The 21240-nt window shown below is 44.0% G+C and overlaps 1 protein-coding gene across 2 annotated transcripts in view; it reads left to right on the top strand.

Moving 5' to 3' along the window:
- The window catches only part of Cfap70 (cilia and flagella associated protein 70), an 82610-nt gene that overhangs the window by 24776 nt on the left and 36594 nt on the right, over positions 1 to 21240 (top strand). For both annotated transcript variants that reach the window (XM_075949509.1, XM_075949510.1), the window contains exons 6-13: positions 3246 to 3425; positions 5706 to 5888; positions 9685 to 9779; positions 12757 to 12856; positions 14310 to 14444; positions 17754 to 17921; positions 18060 to 18140; positions 20880 to 20971. In XM_075949509.1, coding sequence (XP_075805624.1) covers positions 3246 to 3425; positions 5706 to 5888; positions 9685 to 9779; positions 12757 to 12856; positions 14310 to 14444; positions 17754 to 17921; positions 18060 to 18140; positions 20880 to 20971 — 1034 coding nt within the window. The remainder of the gene's footprint in view (positions 1 to 3245; positions 3426 to 5705; positions 5889 to 9684; positions 9780 to 12756; positions 12857 to 14309; positions 14445 to 17753; positions 17922 to 18059; positions 18141 to 20879; positions 20972 to 21240) is intronic.

Here is a 21240-nt window from a genome sequence, read left to right as displayed (position 1 = left end):
CATGGATCCTAACTACAGTCAATTTCCAAATCCAACCTATTCTCCTTCCTAAGTTACACCCATGGATCCTAACTACAGTCAATTTCCAAATCCAACCTATTCTCCTTCCTAAGTTACACCCATGGATCCTAACTACAGTCAATTTCCAAATCCAACCTATTCTCCTTCCTAAGTTACACCCATGGATCCTAACTACAGTCAGTTTCCAAATCCGACCTGTTCTCCTTCCTAAGTTACACCCATGGATCCTAACTACAGTCAGTTTCCAAATCCGACCTATTCTCCTTCCTAAGTCACACCCATGGATCCTAACTACAGTCAGTTTCCAAATCCGACCTGTTCTCCTTCCTAAGTTACACCCATGGATCCTAACTACAGTCAATTTCCAAATCCGACCTGTTCTCCTTCCTAAGTTACACCCATGGATCCTAACTACAGTCAATTTCCAAATCCGACCTGTTCTCCTTCCTAAGTCACACCCATGGATCCTAACTACAGTCAATTTCCAAATCCGACCTGTTCTCCTTCCTAAGTTACACCCATGGATCCTAACTACAGTCAATTTCCAAATCCGACCTGTTCTCCTTCCTAAGTTACACCCATGGATCCTAACTACAGTCAATTTCCAAATCCGACCTGTTCTCCTTCCTAAGTTACACCCATGGATCCTAACTACAGTCAATTTCCAAATCCGACCTGTTCTCCTTCCTAAGTTACACCCATGGATCCTAACTACAGTCAATTTCCAAATCCGACCTGTTCTCCTTCCTAAGTTACACCCATGGATCCTAACTACAGTCAATTTCCAAATCCGACCTGTTCTCCTTCCTAAGTTACACCCATGGATCCTAACTACAGTCAATTTCCAAATCCGACCTGTTCTCCTTCCTAAGTTACACCCATGGATCCTAACTACAGTCAGTTTCCAAATCCGACCTGTTCTCCTTCCTAAGTTACACCCATGGATCCTAACTACAGTCAGTTTCCAAATCCGACCTGTTCTCCTTCCTAAGTGTCTTTAGACTTTTTGTTTTTGTGGTTTTCCTGCTCCACACTACCTCAGCTTTTGTAATCTTGGCACTTACTTACCTTTGGGTAGAAAGCAGCACAACACACTTCTTTAGTCCCCTTACAGTGGCTTTTCTTTGAACCAGAATTATTTTTTCTTTATGTCCTTTGCTGATCCAAGTCACAAACTCCTTTACGGCCTGTAAAATTAGGCCTTGTCATTGCTTCCTACTCTCTTCCAGCCCAGTAATTAATTACTCACTTCTTTGGTGCTTCTCAAAGGCAGTATTTTGTACAGGGTTTGTCATAACTCATAAAGCTATGATACGAATAATGAAAAGAAACATGTCTCTTTTGTTTTTTGGTTTTTTGAGACAAGGTTTCTCTGTGTAGCCCTGGCTGTCCTGGAACTAGCTCTATAGACCAGGCTGGCCTCAAATTCATAAAGATCTGTCTACGTCAAGGTGTGTGCCACAACAGCTCGGCTGGGACTTGTCTTTTTTATTAGCATATTATTAGCAGTCAATACACATGTAAGGGGCCAGTGAGATGACTTCATGGGGAGCACACTCAGCTGTCACATTGAAGAGCTGAGTTCAATCCTAGGAACCACACAGTAGAGGGAGAGAACCAGTTTCCACAAGTTGTTCTCTGACCACGCCCATTCACATAAATAAAAAACACACACACACACACACACAAATACTTGAAAATGTCTTTTTTTTTCAAGACAAAGTTTCTCTGCATAGCCTGGGCTTCCCAGGAACTCACTCTGTAGAGCAGGCTGGCCTTAAACTCACAGAGATCTGCCTGTTTTTTCCTCCAGAGTGCTGAGATTAAAGGCGTGCACCACCACTGCCCAGCTGAAAATACCTTATGATAAATGACTACATTTAAATGATAAGAATAACCTTAAGGGAGTGGATGTGGTGATGCACACCCTTGTGGGAAGCTGAGGCAGGTGAAGTTCTTGGCCAGCCAGGGCCACTCAGCGAGACCCTGTATAATAACAGCAATGGTGATGGATGTTGACAGCTTAGGTATAAAGCACTTACCATACAAATGTGAGTACCTGGGTTTGAATTCCCATAGTCCCTGTAAAGCCAGACCTGGGCCTGTAGTCCCAGTGGAAAGTGAAGACCAGTATTCATGGTTGTCCTTTAGCCTCCACATGCTCACCATGGCACGTATGTGCCCGAACACATACACACATCATACTGAAAGACCCTCAGAGAGGACCTTTTCCTCCAATGAAGTCCCCAGAACCAGGACACTCCGAGTCCAGACCACAGGATGCAATTAGCAAGAGGTTTATTGAGTAAACACAGGTACCTGCGGGCAGCAAAGTCTTTCGGAGGACTTGCTCGCCTGCCAACTGGAGAGTGGGCTTTTTATAGGGAAGAGCAAAAAGCAAGTTTACAGAAGCAGAAGCGTGGTTATCGGAATGGGGGGGGCATGACTGTTCCTATCTCATAGATATCCTGTTTTGCAGTCAACCTGCTTTGTTGGTGTCCTATCTTATTGACATCCTGCCCTGCAGTCTTCCTATCTCATAGACATCCTGCTCTCTCAAGCATGTGGGATGTTCTTACGAGAGCAGGCTGGCTGCTGATCTGGAGAATTTTTTTTAAAGCAAACAGGACGTTCCCCCGGGAGCATGCTAGCTGTGGGTTTTGAGGAGGGGGTCTGTAGGGTCTTTCAATACATGCAACACATCCCACATAATCATGAAATACAGGCTAGCAAAATACAAGCACTCGATCCCACTTCGTGAGTGCCTACTGGTCATCCAGCTCCTGTTCCATGTGTGTTTGTTTTGTTGGTTTTTTCACCCCCCCCCACCCGTCCCCAAATGGAGTTTCTCTGTGTACCAGCTCTGGCTATCCTGAAACTAGCTAGCTCTTGTAGACCAGGCTGGTCTTGAACTCACAGAGATTGGCTTGCTTCTGCCTCCTGAGTCCTGGGATTAAAGGCATGCACCACCTCTGCCCGGCCTGCGTGTTTGTTTTTTACCTCACTGTTATAGAATGAAAAGGACTCCAGTTCAGCAAAACTCTCCAGTTCTCCTTTTGACTCTTTCTTCAACTCCTGGTACCTGGGGAAAAATAAATTTTAAGTCCTCTGTTTGAAAATAATTAAGTTTAACCTTGTTTTAAACAATAGTAGCAAACAATGTTAGTAAAGACTATGAAGACCTAGGGCAATTTTCCTGAGTGCTGCGTAATTTTGTTTTATAGCAGTGCAGCCTTGATGTGAAGGTGTTTGTGACAGAGCCGCTACTGACGGCAGCCCAGGTGTCTGCAAGCAATCTCCTGAAGGTCACACTGGAGGCTGCCTACTCCGTTCCTGAGTCATTCATGCCCGTAGGGCCTCAGCAGAACTACATGGTTGGGCTGCAAGTTCCATCTGTTGGAGAGGTAAAGCCCTGCTCCCAGATGTCTGCACGGGTTCAAGCCAGCCTACACTCAGGGCCATGTTTCTCCCTGCCAAGACTGCACTCAGACCCACTCTATCAATGGCTAAGATTTATTTTAGGCTTAAAAACTAACACTGATTTTTTGTTTTACATGTATATTTTCATAACCGTATGCATTTACACAATCTATACATTGCATGTAATTTATATTAATCACCATATAGTTATGGTCCAAAGAATGTGCACCGTTTAAAGTTGGTGTGTTTGTTGGACTCTAGTGTCCAAACACCAAGAAAGAGTCGCCCCCAGAGACCACCTCACACACCACAGCGGATGCAAAAGCATGAGGATTTTATTAATTCTGTCATGACAGGGTCCCTCAGCATTCGGGAAGCCGAGAGACCTCGAATAGCTGGTACAGTCTACTTTTAAAGGGGCCACAGAAGCAAGGGGGGTTGTTCTTTGACTATTCTGATTGGCTTATTCGAAAGGGCTATTACCAATAATTGACTGGAGAGCTGTTGCCAGATCAGATGAGGTAAGAGGTCATTTTGACCCCGTTTCCCAGGGGACTGAATCAAAACATACGTATATGGGTAATTGTTCAGGAACTGAATACATGCATGTGTAGCTGTTACGTCCTTGGTTCCCAGGGGAGGAAGGGAAGCACTATGGCACAGAGGCTGAGAGGATTCAGAATTGTCAGAAATGGCTTCAGAATTGTCTCAAAGTCTTACATGTTTATATGTGGATTATTTTATGGGTTGTGTGTAAGTATCTCATTATGCACTGCTTCATCTTAATTATAGGAATTGTTTAACTCAGATTTCTAGATACAGGAACACATAAGGTTCCTGCTGGAAAGGCCCAAGGTGCAGTAAATTAATGACCTCACCCATGTTGCTGGCATGGCTTTATGCATGCAAATTATCATAACACTGCTGGGGATTGGTGGGTCCGAGGGTCACTTGACTTTCATTTCTGAAACTGGAATAATCCAAGGTGAGTCGTGAAAGACCCTCAGAGAGGACTTTTTCTCTGATGAAGACCCCAGAACCAGGACACTCCGAGACCAGGCTACAGGATGCAATTAGCAAACAATTGAGTAAACACAGGTACCTGCGGGCGACAAAGTCTTTAGGAGGACTTGCGCGCCTGCAGACTGGGGGAAGGTCTTTTTATAGGAAAGAGGGCAGCAGAAGCAGATTACAGAAGCAGATGCGTGGTTAGTGGTCAGTTGGAATGGGGCAAGGGGCATAGGTGGTTTTTCCTTTCCCAGCACAGATGTATGGCAATAGGCATCCTGTTGTATAGATGTCCTATCTCATAGATACCCTGCTTTACAGATTGTCCTATTTTATAGATATCCTGCTTGGCAGCCAGGGGCCCTGACCTCACTCTGCACTTACATTTGTTCGTCAAAAGCCTTGTGAAATGACGTTACAGCAGCTAAGCTGGGATCTTTCATAGGGGGAATTGTTTCTTTTGTGAATTGCTGATATTCTAAGTTTGGCACATGTGCTGGCTATAGGCATCCTGTTTCCCTAAGCAAACGGGATGTTCTCATGAGAGCCGGCTAGCTGCAGGTCCCGAGAGGGTCCTGAGGGTCTCAAGCGAACAGGATGTTCTCATGGGAGCAGACCAGCTGCGGGTTCTGGGGGGAGGGTGTCCAGAGGGTCTTTCAGTCGGATGTTTGCTTTCCTGACTAGGAACAAGCCCATGACTGTGTGTGGCACATCTATGCATTGCTCTGCTCCAACTTGAGGTTTCTACTAATTTCTGGGGGTGGGCTGGTGAGATGTCTTAAAGAATAAAGGTATATTGCTGAGCCCAATGACATAGGGAAAGAAAACACCAGCTCCCAAATTTGTGCACATGTATGCACACACATATAAGTTAATGAGTAAAACACTTTTTAAAAGAATAATTTACATTTTTATCTTGTTTTCTGTAATTCACAGAGTTATATATTGGCACAGACAGAGTGAAGGGCACAGGCCCTACTAGGTAATCATTGGGATAATACCCAGAATTCTACTGGAAAAAGTAGTAAGCAAACATTTTTTTTCTTTGTTTTTGGTTTTGAGACAAGGTTTCTCTGTGTATCTTTGCCTGTCCTGAAACTTACTCTCTAGACCAGGCTGACTTAGAACTTACAAAGATCTGCCTGCCTCTGCCTCCAAGTGCTGGGATTGAGGCATGCGCCACCACCACCCGGCATTAGCAGACTAACTTCCAAAGCCCTTTGCGAGTGTCCTCACATCTGGCATTACTGTTTTAGAAAGACTACCCTATGGTATTCAAGAATGGAAATCTGAAGCTTGGAGGAGAAAGAGAAGTCGTTCCCCGGCCTAAAAAATGGCCTATTGCTAACATTCTCGCTCCAGGAGCTAACAACATCCCTGATGCATTCATTGTGGGTGGTCCCTATGAGGAGGAGGAAGGAGAACTCAACCACCCTGAGGTGAGAGAGGATTTTCATGCTAAGCACTGTGGATTAACAGATTATAAGCCCTTTGTGATTCTGAAATGTATACACACTCACACACACACACACACATGCTTGGCATTTGTCAAAACTGGTTACATGTGGGGGGCTGGAGAGATGGCTCAGAGGTTAAGAGCATTGCCTGCTCTTCCAAAGGTCCTGAGTTCAATTCCCAGCAACCACATGGTGGCTCACAACCATCTGTAATGGGGTCTGGTGCCCCCTTCTGGCCTGCAGGCATAAACACAGAATATTGTATACATAATAAATAAATAAATAAATAAATAAATATTTAAAAAAAAAAAAACTGGTTACATGTGAAAATCAGTATCTAATTTTCTGCAAACAGAATAATTTACATCCAATTTACTCTTTCTATTGCATTTATTTCTTTTTGAGTAGATAAGTATGTTATTCAGTTGTTACTATAATGAACACAAGATAACTTATAAAGAGAAAAGGTCTGTGTGGTTCACTGGAGCTTCGGCTCTGGTGTTGGACTCTAGAGTCCAATCACCGAGGAGGAGTCGCCCCAAGAGACCATCTTTCCCACCACAGCTGATGTAAAAGCATGAGGATTTTATTAATTCTGTCATGACAGGGTCTTTCAGCATTAGAGAGGCCAGAAAGACCCCAAATAGCTGGTACAGGCTACTTTTAAAGGAAAAAGACTTTTCCTAATGCTGGGCAGTGGTGGTGCACGCCTTTAATCCCAGCACTCGGGAAGCAGAGGCAGGCAGATCTCTGTGAGTTCGAGGCCAGCCTGGTCTACAAGAGCTAGTTCCAGGACAGGAACCAAAAGCTATGGAGAAACCCTGTCTCGAAAATTAAAAAAAAAAAGGAAAAAGCCACAGAAGTAAAGGGGGTGTCTGAGGGTTGTTCTTTAACTATTATGATTGGCTTATTCAAAAGGGCTGGAAAGTGGTTGCCAGGTAAGAGGAGACATCTGAGGGTCACTCTGACCCCTTTCCCAGGGGCTGAGTCAAATCAAATCTCCAGGAGGCCTCTCACCTGGCACATACATCAGGAACTGAGTCAACATCTTAAAGGTTATCTGGCCCAATTTCTAGAGAGCATTCACAAAGACTCAGGGAAATGGAAAGTTCCCAACATTTCAGTACGTGTGTGGGTAATGTTAGATTCCTGGTTCCCGGGGGAGGGGGGTACTACTACTGAGAGGCCTCAGAGTTGTCAGAAATGGCTTTAGAGTTATTTTAGAGTTCTACATTACACTGTGATGTGTTGGACCCTCTGATTTGTACCTAAGGAGCCTCCATCCGGCTTCCTTTCCTAAAGGCTCCAAACCTACCAGTAGTACCACTTGTGGGGCCTTTAGCACAGAGACATTCGGCTTCCAAACTATAGCGAGAATAATGCATTTCAAGATTTGAAGTTAAGACACACACAATAAAAGTCCTTCTTCCATGTATGTGTCTCCTTCCTAATTCGTTCCCATCTTGTTTCCTTAACAGTTGCTTTGTCAGGGCTTCTCCCAAAATAAGCACAACCATGGGAGATTGAGAGACAGCCTGGTCCCTTCCTGGGAAAGACAGGAAGAGGGTCAGATTTCAGGACAGACTTACCAATCAAACACAAGTGCTTAAAAGAAAACAATAAAAGGTTCCTAGGGCTACATTTCTATTAGCTTTTCCATTTGATGATGACTCCAAAGGTAATGAAATAACATTCAGACAGCATTATAGCAAGATTTATAGAGAATGGTTTTTCTTCTTCTTTTTTTCAAGACAGGGCTTCACTTTAGCCTGGCAGTGGTTGTTCATAACTTTAATCTCAGCACTCCAGCACTTGGGAGGCAGAGACAGGCAGATCTCTGTGAATTTGAGACCAGCTGGTCTGCAAAGCAAATTATAGGACAGCTAGGGCTACACAGAGAAACCCTGTTTCCAAAAAATTTTAAAAATTAAAAAAAAATTGTTGGTACTGGAGAGATAACTCAGTTGTTAAGACATATAAGATCTAAATATATAAAATAAATTGTAAATATAAGGGAATTATACATATTCGCTAAAACCAGAAAAATCAGATTTGATTCCCAGCACTCATGTGGATGACCACCACCATCTATAACTCCAGTTCTAGCAGACCTGATGCTCCTTCTGGTTTTCCTGGCCACCAGGCACACATGATGCACAGTGAGCCATCTATATCTATAGGCAAAGCACCCATATACATCTTTTTTTAATTTTTTTTTAGGTAATCTAGACTTTGGGGAAGTATTCAATTGTAATTCCAGAACTAGAACATATCAAGAAGTTACTCCTGGTTATAGTGGCACTGGTACATACTCCCAGCACTCAGGAGGCAAAGGCAGGCAGATCTCTTGAGTTTGAGGCCTGGTTTACAGAGCAAATTCGAGGACAACCAAGGCTACACAGAGAGAACCTGTCTCTAAAAAACAAACAAGCAAAGAACCAAACAAGAAGCCGCTCCTCTTTTTCTGTTTATTTCATGGTATTGTTTTTGTTGCAGGACTGGATATAGATGACGCTTACATCAGGAGCAAGGAAGCATGTCAGTTTTGCCTCACACATTTATAGACATTAGTGCACACATTTGATACTGTCCCCATCATTTTTACAGGCTAGTTTACAATGTGCTTTGTTTTACTTTATAGTGTATCTTGGGTATTTTTCACATTACTACATTAAAAAATGTTCATTTGTTTTCCTTTTTGTGACATGACATTGAATAGACATACTTTAATTTACTTATTCATTTCCTTACTAATGATAATCAAGAATTTTTTTAGAAAAGTAATTGCAAATGATTCTTGTACTAGTTGACAAACTTGAGTAGGAACATTCAGAAACACTAGCGACATGAGGATGTTGTTCTTTTCCTTGGCTCTAATAAGCTGGCAGTAAGGGTAACAACATTTGAAAGTCTGAAATGTCTTTTCATCTTTGTTTAGTGGATATTCACACTTCCCTGAGATTTACATTTTATTTTATATATTTGGATCTTATGTTTTAGTTTACATAATTGTTTCTCAGCCATGGTTTACCTTAAAATTAGCTGCAAAGGAGCCAGGTGTGATGCCACATACCTGTGATCTTTGCACTCAGGAAGCAAAAGATCTTCAAACCAGCCTAGACTACACTTAGTGGCAAGTTCCAGGCCGGCCAGGAGGCCAGCCTGGTCTACTTAGGCCCTATCTCAAAAACCAAACCAAACTAAAATCTGTAAAGCTTTTGTTGAGCCCTCGGTTGGCCTTGACCTCATCTTCCTGCCTCACCTCCTCAGAACTAGGAATGCCGAGAGGTGGGACGTCTCCAAACAGCCCTGAAAATCTCTTCAAAACAATGGCAGTGGTGTATTAGTTTCGCTTCCTGTCACTGTGGCAAAAATATTCTGACGTAAGAAACCCAGGCTCACAGAACCAGGTGGCAGACTGTCACTTCAGAGAACTACTGGTCACGTCACAGCTGTATTCAAGAGCAGAAAGCAATGAATTGGTGCACACAGCCTGTGCCAGCTGCTCTCAGGACTCTAATAAGATTAGATAAATAAGTACACACTGCCACTCAATAGGAGATCGTTTTTTAAACTCCATGATTTTTATGTATATTCTGAATTGAGAATCTCTGACTGAGGTTCTGTGCATAAACATTTGGCACCTAGTAATGGGTTGATATAAACATGGCATTATCTCAGGAGATTATCTCAGACCTGTAGCCACAGCAGCTGTCATGTCTGAGAACACTCACAGACCCCCAGAATAAACAGAAAATTCCCTCTGATTATTTCATAGGACAAGGAATTTAGGAATCAAGCAGAATGCATCAAGAAGAGGATCGTCTGGGACTTGGAGAGTCGCTGCTACCTTGACCCTTCTGCTGTTGCAAGGTGGGAACGAAAAATGCACACCTAACCACCCAGGCCTGCAGGCTGGGTACTGTCCCTCCTCCCCCACATGGCAGGGTTTCTCTGGTTACCTCTGGTTGTCCTGGAACTCGCACTGTAGACCAGGCTTGAGATCACAGAGATCCGCCTGCCTCTGCCTCCTGAGTGCTGGGATTAAAGGCATGTGCCACCACTGTCAGGCTAGTTTTGGCTTATTTAAATACAGCATAATCTGCTGAAAACTATTCTTGTAATGATTAACTCAATCCTGTGTACACAACAAAACATGGCTAGATCTACTTGAGGAACAAAGTAAGCTTAACACAGAGCAGAGGTGACTACATTGAAACTCTTTGTAAAGTCCATGTGACACCTGCCGCAAAGATGGGATCTACAGATTTACTGAGAAAAACAGGTTTATGAGATGGATCTGGAAGAAGGTTCCAAGATGACTCCGGCTGCTCAGATTATGCAAAGGCCACCAGGCTAGAAAAAATGTCCCTATAGCCTTCTGGTAGAAAGGAGTTTTGCATTCTTTTCTTTGGGACTAGGGCAGATCTGTGAGCACCAAGACCAGAGAGCTGACCAGGAGAAGGGAGTATTGTCTGCTCTTGTAGAGGACCAGGCTTTGATTCCTAGTATCCACACGGCAGCTCATACCCATCAACACCCACGTGGGTTTGTTTGTTGTATATTGTCATCTATTCTCACCCACCACTAAGCCACAACATTTGGTGCTGTTGACTTGGATGGGAACCGAGGTTGCAGTCTTTCCTCACCAGACAGGGCTCCTTTTGCTGGATAATTGTACTGACTACATGATAAATTTTGGCTGGAGATGAGATTAGTGAACATGACAGTCATGACAGTGGGGAGTGACACTCAGGACAGTAGAAACTTGAGAAGCCCAGGACCCGCCACTTGTCCAGTGGTCCATGACTGGGGATGATTTGACCCCACAGACATCACTGGGTGGCTTATTCTCAGCCACCATATTTCAAATTCATATCTTTCTAATTTTGTGAAGTCCCACTTCATCACATATATGTGGGTCAGAGGAAAACTTTTTGGGATCTATTTTCTTCCACCATGAGCGTCCCACTGAGTCACTGGCCCTTTTTAATCTTGTATTTGTATCTGGGCATTAGGTTTGGGGAAATAGGAAGTCAAGACTAGGGTTTTTAGTGTAAGGTTTGGTCTTGATCTGTTTAGGAGCTGGATATGGTGAACATTTGTCACAGCTGCGCCTCTGGTTTCTGGCTCATTTCTCCTACCTTGTCTTCTCTGGGCTGTCCTAAGAGCCCTAGAAAGAGGGAACTCGGTTCTGCTGCTTTCTCTGATGAAACTTGCTTCTCTTGAGTGCCATCGGCTGCTGATAGGCTTCTGCTGGAGGGGTGGGAATGAATTCTCTCTGTGTTGTAGGTTCAGGCTGTTGTTCTCAGAAGGAGTTCGTAGTCCTTTTCTCCTCCCTTTCAACCTGTTGTGAGAGACAGAGTCTGGACATCGGTGGAGTTGTCTAGCCAACTTTACTCTCAGAACACATAAGGCTCTGGTAGTGGCCCTTAAAGATAGGACCTTTCGGGCTGGAAAGAGGTTAAGAGCTGACAGCTCTTCCCGAGGTCCTGAGTTCAATTCCCAGCAACCACATGGTGCCCTTTTATGGCCTGAAGGAAGAATATAGGCAGAACACTGCATACATAATAAATAATAAATCTTTTCTTTTAAATAATAAATCTTAAAACAAACAAACAGGATTTCTCTGTGCATCCCTGGCTGTCTTGGAACTCACTCTGTAGACCAGGCTGGCCTCAAACTCAAAGAGATCTGCATGCCTTTGCCACCACCATCCAACTTATTAAAAAAAAAAGCCAAGTTTGTACATGCCTTTAATCCCACCCAGCACTGGTGAGACAGAGATAGAGTTTGAGACAAGCCTGGTATATGTAGCCAGGGCTATATAATCAAGACCCTTTCTCAAAAATAAAATAACTCTGTTAGGAATTTTTCCTAACGCGAGCTCTTTGCCAACGCAAAAATACCAAATCCTGGCATGCTGTCCAGACCAATACAACTCTCAGGCCTGGGGGCTAGGGGTTACGCTTCCAACTTAACACCCCCTACCCAAAACAACAACAACAAAAAAACAAATAAAAATAAAAATGAATACTCAAGGATATTTCAAAACATTTGCTTCCCACCCATCCCTGAAGCTTTAAATTTCTCTTCTCTTTGGGGCCCTGCAGGGCTCCTGCAATTAACATCCATAAGAGGCAACCCTTACATCTGGGTTCCCTAGAATGTTTTCAATTTTTAGTCTCCAGTAATTTGTCAAAATTGCTATTTAGGTTTTTTTCCTGGTTACTGTGCTGGCTTTGGCTGTCTACAAGAGCTAGTTCCAGGACAGTTCCAAAGCTATAGAGAAACTCTGTCTCAAAAAAGCAAACAAACAAAAAACAGCAACAACAAAAAGCAGAAAACTTTTTTTTGAACCAAGCTCCAAACTCACAGACAAGGTGGAAGTGAGCCTGCATTTTCCAGCCTCCACATTGGGCCATAGTACTGAGACTGTCGCAAAAACCAATGAAGAATCACCTGCCTAATAAGACAGTCATTCTCCTTCCTCGCCCTCTCCCTCCTTCCCTCCTTCCCTCCTTCCCTCCTTCCCTCCTTCCCTCCTTCCCTCCTTCCCTCCTTCCCTCCTTCCCTCCTTCCCTCCCTCCCTCCCTCCCTCCCTCCCTCCCTCCCTCTCTCTCTCTCTCTCTCTCTCTCTCTCTCTCTCTCACGCACACACACACATCCCACATGTATTTCATTACTTTCTGGATGATAGACTTTATACTTAAGACTAAGCAAGGACTCTGCTATTGAGTCATACCCAAGCTCCTTGTCCTCATTATTTTCTACAGAAGAAGATTTCCTGTTAAGCCATAACAGCCAGTGTTTGCAGTGTGGTTCTGACGGGCTGGTTTTTCGTTTGCAGTTTCCAGAAGCGAATCGCTGATTGCCGGCTCTGGCCTGTGGAGATCACAAGAGTGCCTTTGGCTACTGTACCTAAAGGGAAACCGGGCAAACTTGAGAAGGTAAACATGTACCAAAGTAAAGCTGGTATGGAGGCTTCTGTCCATGACTCCCAGCAACCGGGAAACTGAGACAAGGCTCATTTGCGCTCCAGAGCTGGAGAACAGCCTAGGCAACAGAGACAGCCTTCATCTCAGTTTTCAAAATTAGAAGTGACCAATCAAATTAAATGTGTTACTCTTTGTCTAATCTGATTTTATGCAACTGTTTTTCCTAATGCAACCAGTCTGTGGTTCTTTGCCTTGGACTTTCTTGGTGTGTTCCAGGAAAACCTGGATGATTGACCGCTGAAGTTCCTTGCTGCTCACAAATACTTGTTCAAGCCTTATTTTCAGATACTTATTTCCCCTTGACCCTTTGCTATGTTCTTACCAGAGGTACCATAAAAAAATAGTCATTTTTATCTAGGTCAAAATGAGTAATCCATTCAGTCTAGTAAATTTAGACTTACCTACAGAATGTTCTAAACTCATGGATAAGCTACAGTGCTGGGAAGACATAGCTTTGTGGGCATGCTCTCTGTCATTTTCCTGTATGTGTCTCGCCTTTATTCCTTGTGTGTAAATTTTGTGAGGGTGGGCTCATACTGCTTATGGCCTGCACTGAACCTAGCATGACACACAGATTGTAACAGGCGCCTAATAAACATCTAAGTTATTTGATTTGGTTTTGATAAAGGCTTTTTTGTATAACAAAAATGTTACCACCACAGTGAGCAAAAGGGAGCCTTATGGTACTACTGGTAGGAACGGAAAGTAGTCCAACCTCAATGAATTCAGTGTGGAGGTTCCTCGAAAACTAAAGATAGATCTAACATCTGTTGTAGCTGTACGGCTTCTGAGTATTTGCCCAAATGACTGTCAGCCAGCACAGAGATACTGGCGCATCACTGTTCACAACAGCAGTTAGGGAGCCAACCCAGGCCCTCAACCACAGAGGAGTGGCTTTGAAAACGTGGTTTTAAATACATGATGAAATTTTTTCAGCCATAAAGAATAAAGTAATGTCAGCTGGGCGGTGGTGGCTCATGCCTTTAATCCCAAAGGAACTAAGGGGAAGGGTGTGTGGAAGAGTGCGCTCAGTGCATATTCATACTCGACTAAACATGTCCTTGTGTGACACAGTGCCATCTACAAGGAATGTGTACAATGAAAACTGTTTTGTTTTGAGATAGGGTCTCTCTATATAACCCTGCCTGTCCTAGAACTCACTCTGTAGACCAGGCTGGCCTCAAACTCACAGAGATCCACCTGGCTCTGTCTCTTGAGTGCTGGGATTAAAGGCGTGCGCCACCACCACCCAACATCTTAGTGGAAATGAAGGCAGGTCCCAAGTGTCTATATGACTGAGCCAAGACCTACAACTGGTTACCTGGCAGAGCTTGTTCGTAGAGCAGCCTCCACACTGCCTGCCTCGCTGCGCTGTGCTCTGATGCCTCTGCTCCTGTCCCCTTAGACCGATGATGAAAATCAGCTTTCGTTTCATGGCGTGGCGTACGTCAACATGGTCCCACTCTTGTATCCGGGGGTGAAGAGGATAAGGGGGGCTTTTCATGTTCATCCCTACCTGGACAGTACAGTCTTTGAAAAGGTAAGAATAAATGTAATAAAGGTGTCATCCTAATGTTTCCTCCATTTGTGTGCTGGTCACGGCTGTGCGGCTGACATCTAGAACCAGTCAGTATATGGCATTCAACACTGTGTCCTGGGAAGAGACCTCCTCTGCCTGTCTTTGGGTTTAATCAGCCACTTCTATAAGTCATTTTGGTGCTGAGTCAATTTAGTGTCTCCAGCTGGGTCTCCAGCCTCCCCATGCCCTGGTTGTTAACCGTGTTTGTAATAACAGACACAGTTTCTCGTCTATAGCTCAGGCTGTTCTTGAACTTGCAACCTTCCTGCCTCTGCCTTCCAGGTGACAGGACATGCCAGCATACATTTTTATTTTTTGCAGTTTTAGATTCCTCCAAAATTTCAAGAGCTTGAACTTTGTCTTTTGAGATACAGCCTCACTATGTAGTCCTAACTGTCCTGGAACTCACTCTGTAGACCATACTGGCCTCCCAACTTACAGAGATCTGCCTGACTCTGCCTCCCAAATGTTGGAATTTAAGATGTGTGCCACCATGGCAGGCCTGAACATGGATGTTTTTTATCTTACTATTTTTACTTGGGTTGGAAAATGACTCAGACAGTAGAGGCACTTGCAGGCAGGCTGACAACCTGAGTTTGATCCCCAGACCCCGCAAGATGGCAGGGAGTCACCTTCTCTTCAGAGTTGTCTGATGACCTCCACAACATACATACATACACACAAATAAAATTTAAGAAAATTTAAGGGGGCTGGAGAAATGGCTCAGCGGTTAAGAGCACTGACTGCTCTTCCAGAGGACCCGGGTTCAATTCCCAGCACCCACATGGCAGCTCACAACTGTCTGAAAATCCAGTTCCAAGGGATCTGACACCTTCACACCAATGCACATAAAATAAAGATAAATAAATCATAAAAAAATTTTAAAAAAAAAGAAAATTTAAATTGCCTAGCGGTGGTGGCGCACACCTTTAATCCCAGCACTTGGGAGGCAGAGGCAGGTGGATCTCTGTGAGTTCAAGTTCCAGGACAACTAGGGGCTGTTACACAGAAAAACACTGTCTCAAAAAAAATTAATTTTATTAGTTAAAACAGTCTTTAAATTTAAATATATTTGGTCATAATCTTGTCCTCCCCCAAGTCCTTCCAGATCTTCTCCCTGTCCCTACCCACCAACTTTGGTTTTTTTTCTCAAAAAAACAAAAGCCCAACTATAACAACAGAACCCCCAAAACCAATAAAACAAAACAAAACAAAACAAAAAACACCCAAACAGGAAAATCAAACAAAACCACCAAACTGCTGTCAAATAAAAGTACACAAAAAATTGTGGAGTCCGTTATGTTGCCAGCTACTTCTGGACATTGAGGCCTGCCCTGGAGTGAGTGATATTCCCAGTGTCACTCCATGGGAGAAAACTAATTTTTCCTCTCCCAGCAGCTATAAATGACAGCTATAAATAACTTTTATTTACCCTTGTGGCTAGGTTGTCATTCATTCATTCATTCATTTTATAAAGTATAATAAGATAAAGCAAAAACTATCACATCAAAGTTGGACAGGACAGACCAACAGAAGGAAAAGAGCCCAATAGAGCCCACAAGAATCAGAAACCCACTAGTTCACACACTCAAGAATCCCATTAAAACACTAAGCTGGAAGCCATGATATACATGCAGAGGATCTGGTGCAGACTGGTGCAGGCCTTCTCTATATGTGTTGTGGGTGTTGGCTTGGGGTTTTTGTGGGAGCAGCATATCCCTGACTCTTTTGCCTGCCCTTGGGACTCTTTTCCTCCTATTGGGTTGCCTTGTCCAGTCTCAATATGAGGGCTTTTGCCTTGTCTAATTGTATCTTGTTTTGTCCTGTTTGGCTGTTGTTTCTTGGAGGCCTGCTCTTTTCTCTTTTTAAAAAAATTCTTTATTGATATTTATTGAGCTCTACATTTTTCTCTGCTGCCCTCCCTGCCTGCCTCTCCCCTCCCCACTTCAGCCCTCCCCCAAGCTCCCCATGAGGCCTGCTCTTTTCTAAAGAGGAAATGGAGAGGGAGTGGATCAGGGAGAGGGAGAAGGTGCGTGGTGGGGGCAGTGGTAGGACTGGAGTGAAGGGAAACTGTGGTAGGGATGTATTGTATGAGAAAAACACCTGTCTTTAGAATGATTACATAATACATTGTTAAACTTTTCAGGGGTTACTTTCCCCTAGAAAACATGACAAACTTAACTGTGGTTTGAACCATACCAAGGTTTTATTGTGAACTTTAAACTTGCCTCATTCTTTCAATTATAAATTAATTAGTGAATAGCAATTAGACAAATATTGTCTCTTCTATAAAAATGAGTTAATTACTGAAGTAATTCAGAATCGTGTGTCAAAGATTAAAATTTTTCTGATAACAAGAATTATGATTCCAGGGACTGGAGAGATGGCTCAGAGGTTAAGAGCACTGGTTGCTATTCCACAGGTCCTAAGTTTAATTCCCAGCAACCACAATGGTGTAGGAGGTCCTTCTGTCTTTGTGTTGCTTTCATTGGTTAATAAAGAAACTGCTTTGGGCCCTTGATAAGGCAGAAATTAGGTAGGTGGAGAAAATTAAATGGAATTCTGGGAGGAAGAAAGCAGAGTTAGAGAGGAATGCTGTGGACACGCCAGAGACAGACATGCTGAATCTTTCCCGTTAAGCCACTGATACGTGGCAATATACAGATTGATAGAAATGGGTTAAATCAGGATGTGAGAGTTAGGTAGAACTAATGGTCCAAGCAGTGATTTAATTAGTACAATTTCTGCCGGGCAGTGATGGCGCACGCCTTTAATCCCAGGACTCAGGAGGCAGAGGCAGGCGGATCTCTGGGAGTTCGAGGCCAGCCTGGTCTACAAGAGCTAGTTCCGGGACAGGCACCAAAGCTACAGAGAAACCCTGTCTTGAAAAACCAAAAAAAAAAAAAATTAGTACAATTTCTGTGTGGTTATTTTAGGGTTAAGTTAGCCCGGATGAACAAGCAGCAGGCCCTACTCCAACACCAACCACATGGCGGCTCTGTAATGACATCTGGTGCCCTCTTCTGGCCTGCAGCAACACATGCAGGCAGAGCAGTATATCAACACCAAGTACAGCTGTGAGGTCTCCTCCTACCACTTTAAATAGCAGGGAAGACACTGATTTTCTGTGGTTTTCTGTGTTCTACAAGTGAGGGATGTAATGAGGTTCTTCGGGTCTCTGTTCGGGATGCTGAAATGGTCTGGAGAAAATGACCCCTTTGGGTGGCCCCTTTACCTATGACTTGTTTTTGTTCCTTTCCTTCCTTTCAGACCAAATGTTTGTTCAGCTTATTCAGGGACACTGGGCACCATCTGGCTCACAATAACAAAGCAGGGGGTCTAAACTCCCCACTGTCGAAACCTGTTTCCAAGAATCTGAAAGAAGAGAAAGCAGTGAAAGACAAGGAGATAGAAGGCCGGGCTCGGCCCGGGGACTTGGTAGGCTCGTAGACTTTAAGTGGACGCTTGTATTAACTCCCATTCGGTGCATTGTATTGATGTGCTTTGCGTTTTAATGTCCCTGCTGCTATGAAGACTATGAAAGAGTCCAAGTTTTGATGTTTCTTTTTGTTTCAGCAAGCACCTAGCATAAAATCGCAGAGCTCAGATACTCCTCTGGAAGGCGAGACCCCTCTGAGCCACAATCTAGAAGGACAGGTAAGTGTACTCAGCATTTTTTTTTTTTTTTTTTTTTTGGTTTTCGAGACAGGGTTTCTCTGTAGATACGGAACCTGTCCTGGAACTAGCTCTGTAGACCAGGCTGGCCTGGAACTCACAAAGATCCACCTGTCTCTGCCTCCCGAGTGCTGGGATTAAAGGCGTGCGCCACCACCGCCCAGCTTGTACTCAGCATTTTAGCAATGAAATTTCATTTCACTTCACCAGACCTTCACTGAGCACGACAGCTTTAGAGGAAAATGTGGAAGGTGGGACATGAGTCACCTCGAGTAGCCTAGGACCCTGGGCAAGTTTGTTCACTAAGACCTTAAAGTAAGTTGGTACCGGATTGTGTTTAAGGTTTTTTCCAAAATTAAGTTTTATGTTTCATTAAGTCTACATGGAACACCAGGAGTCCGTCTGCCCTCAAGACCCCTGCTTTCCTGCCCCGATTGATCTTCTTAGCTGTGACTCAGAACGTTGGTGGGTGCTGTAACAGAAACAGTAGTGAAAGAAAGTTCTTGCTAGACTCAGAGGAGTCGATGTTAGGATGGAATAGCCCCAGGGAAATCATTACAGAGAAGGTAAACCCAACACAGTGATGACAGAGAGGCACTCCATGGTCAGAGAACAGCTTGAGTAAAGACACAGAGAAAAATTATATCAATGAATCCAGGGTCTGATATAAGGTGATGAAAAGAGCAGCAGTTCTCAACCTGTGGGTTGTGACCCCCAAAGACCATCGGAAAACATAGATATTTGCAGTATGATTCATAACAGTAACAAAATTACAGTTGTGAGGTAGCAGTGAAAATAATTGTATGGTTGGGGTCCCCACAACCTGAGGACCTGTGTTAAAGGGTAGCAGCGCTAGGAAGGTTGAGAACCGCTGTAGAGAGAAGTGGAGGTAGGGAAAGACAGAGTCTGGAGAACCTGAACACCTTGCCGTGCTGCTTAGTTTCATTCTGCAGGGGACTCGTGAGCTCCGTCTTGCCACTTTCTGAGCTGGGCATTGGATACAAGACCTAAAGAGAGCTCAGTAAGCCCTCTTCATTATCTGTGACAAAGGCATCACAGACATTAGAACTGTGAAGGATGGTGAATTAGAAAGTGCGTTGCCAGCCAGACTATTACTTTTACTACTGCTGCTTCTGCTTCTGCTAGTCCTTCCTCCTCCATCTCCTCCTCCTCCTTCTTTTCTCTGGTTTTTCAAGAGAGGGTTTCTCTGCATAGCCCTGGCTGTCCTGAAACTCATTCTGTAGACCAGGCTGGTCTTAAACTCACAGAGATCCGCCTGCCTCTGCCTCCTGAGTGCTGGAATTAAAGGCATACCCCAGACTTCTTGTCCAGATTTCATACAGAAGGCTGGGTGGGGCCGTGTGGGTCTTTCTTACCCCAGACTTCTTGTCCAGGTTTCATACAGAAGGCTGGGTGGGGCCGTGTGGGTCTTTCTTACCCCAGACTTCTTGTCCAGGTTTCATACAGAAGGCTGGGTGGGGCCGTGTGGGTCTTTCTTACCCCAGACTTCTTGTCCAGGTTTCATACAGAAGGCTGGGTGGGGCCGTGTGGGTCTTTCTTACCCCAGACTTCTTGTCCAGGTTTCATACAGAAGGCTGGGTGGGGCCGTGTGGGTCTTTCTTACCCCAGACTTCTTGTCCAGGTTTCATACAGAAGGCTGGGTGGGGCCGTGTGGGTCTTTCTTACCGTACACTTGTGCACTGGTGACAGTTGGATTTGGGAAAGGAGTCAAAGCAAAGGAAGTCAGCGACCTACAGGGGCCAGGTTTTGAGCTTGGGAAATTTGTGGGGACAGGGAGATTGATGAAGAAATGTCAAAGGCAGCTCAGGTTTCAGGTGTTGCTTTGTAGAAGGTTGCCATCATTAAGAGAAGCTTCAAAAAGAAGCATGGATACATCAGAGGGCTGTATTTAGGATGCTGGCAAAAATAAGTCTGGGTAGATGCATTCAGCAGTCAGAGTTGTGGTTGGTTAAGACTAGGAAGATATAAGGAGTTGAAGACAAAGCTTAAACATGAGAGGGCTGCTGGAAGAAAGAGTGGCATGCATTTAAAAGAGCTCCAGACAAACGTGAAGGAGTTGGCCAGGCATGGTGGTAGATGTCTTTAATATGAACACTGGAGAGTCAGGAGGTTTCTGTGAGTTCTGGGCCATGGTCCACACAGAGAGTGCCAGGCCAACCAGGGCTACATAGTGAAATTTTGTCTCAAAAAGAAAATAAGGAGCTGGAAGGTGGTGCACACACATTTAATCCCAGCACACGGGAGGCAGAGGCAGGTGGATATCTGTGAGTTCGAGACCAGCCTGGTCTATAGAGCTAGTTCCAGGACAAGCTCCAAAGCCACAGAGAAACCCTGTCTCTCAAAAAACCGAGAGAGAGAGAGGGAGAGAGAGAGAGAGAGAGGGAGAGAGAGAGAGAGAGAGAGAGAGAGAGAGAGAGAGAGAGAGAGAGAGAGAGAGAGAGAGAGAGAGAGAAAGGTTAAAAATTTAAAAAGGTTCAGTAGGATCCACTGGAGTGGAAATTTCCAAGAACAGACAGGAAAACACTTTCTTCCATGAGCTAACCCCTATTGCTACATTCCTGTCAAATTATTATCCCCTGTAAAACATTAGAGCCATGGAGACTACACTTCATATGCGGTTCATTAAGTAGTTCCTGATATTACTAAGAGTGATTAATTACTGTCTATTTATGAGATTTACCAATAACAATGTCTTTGCAGCAATATTTGGAAGCGGGGACATACATTGTCCTGGAGATTCAGCTGGACAAAGCCTTGGTTCCAAAGCGGATGCCAGAAGAACTGGCCAGAAGGTGTGGGGCACCTACTGCATTTGTTAGTTTAGGAGTGAAGAAGTTTGTCCCAACAAATGTATTTCCCTTGTCCTAAGCAACAGTGGTTTTGTTTTTTGTTTTTTACAGATAGAGTTTGTTCTACTATTGTTTCCTCATTGCAAGGCGTCATTAAATTTTTTTGGTTGACATGAGCAAGAAAGTATAAAACACTCAGATTCCTACTGTTTTGTTGTAGTATTTTCCCACCTTGGATCTTTCTGGGAGTTGCTTTAAAGCCATATGCTACA

Source organism: Microtus pennsylvanicus, chromosome 15, assembly GCF_037038515.1.
Source record: "Microtus pennsylvanicus isolate mMicPen1 chromosome 15, mMicPen1.hap1, whole genome shotgun sequence".
In the NCBI taxonomy this organism is placed as follows: domain Eukaryota; kingdom Metazoa; phylum Chordata; class Mammalia; order Rodentia; family Cricetidae; genus Microtus; species Microtus pennsylvanicus.
The sequence above is the reverse complement of the archived record's forward strand: the minus strand, read 5'-3'. Positions and strand labels throughout refer to the sequence as shown.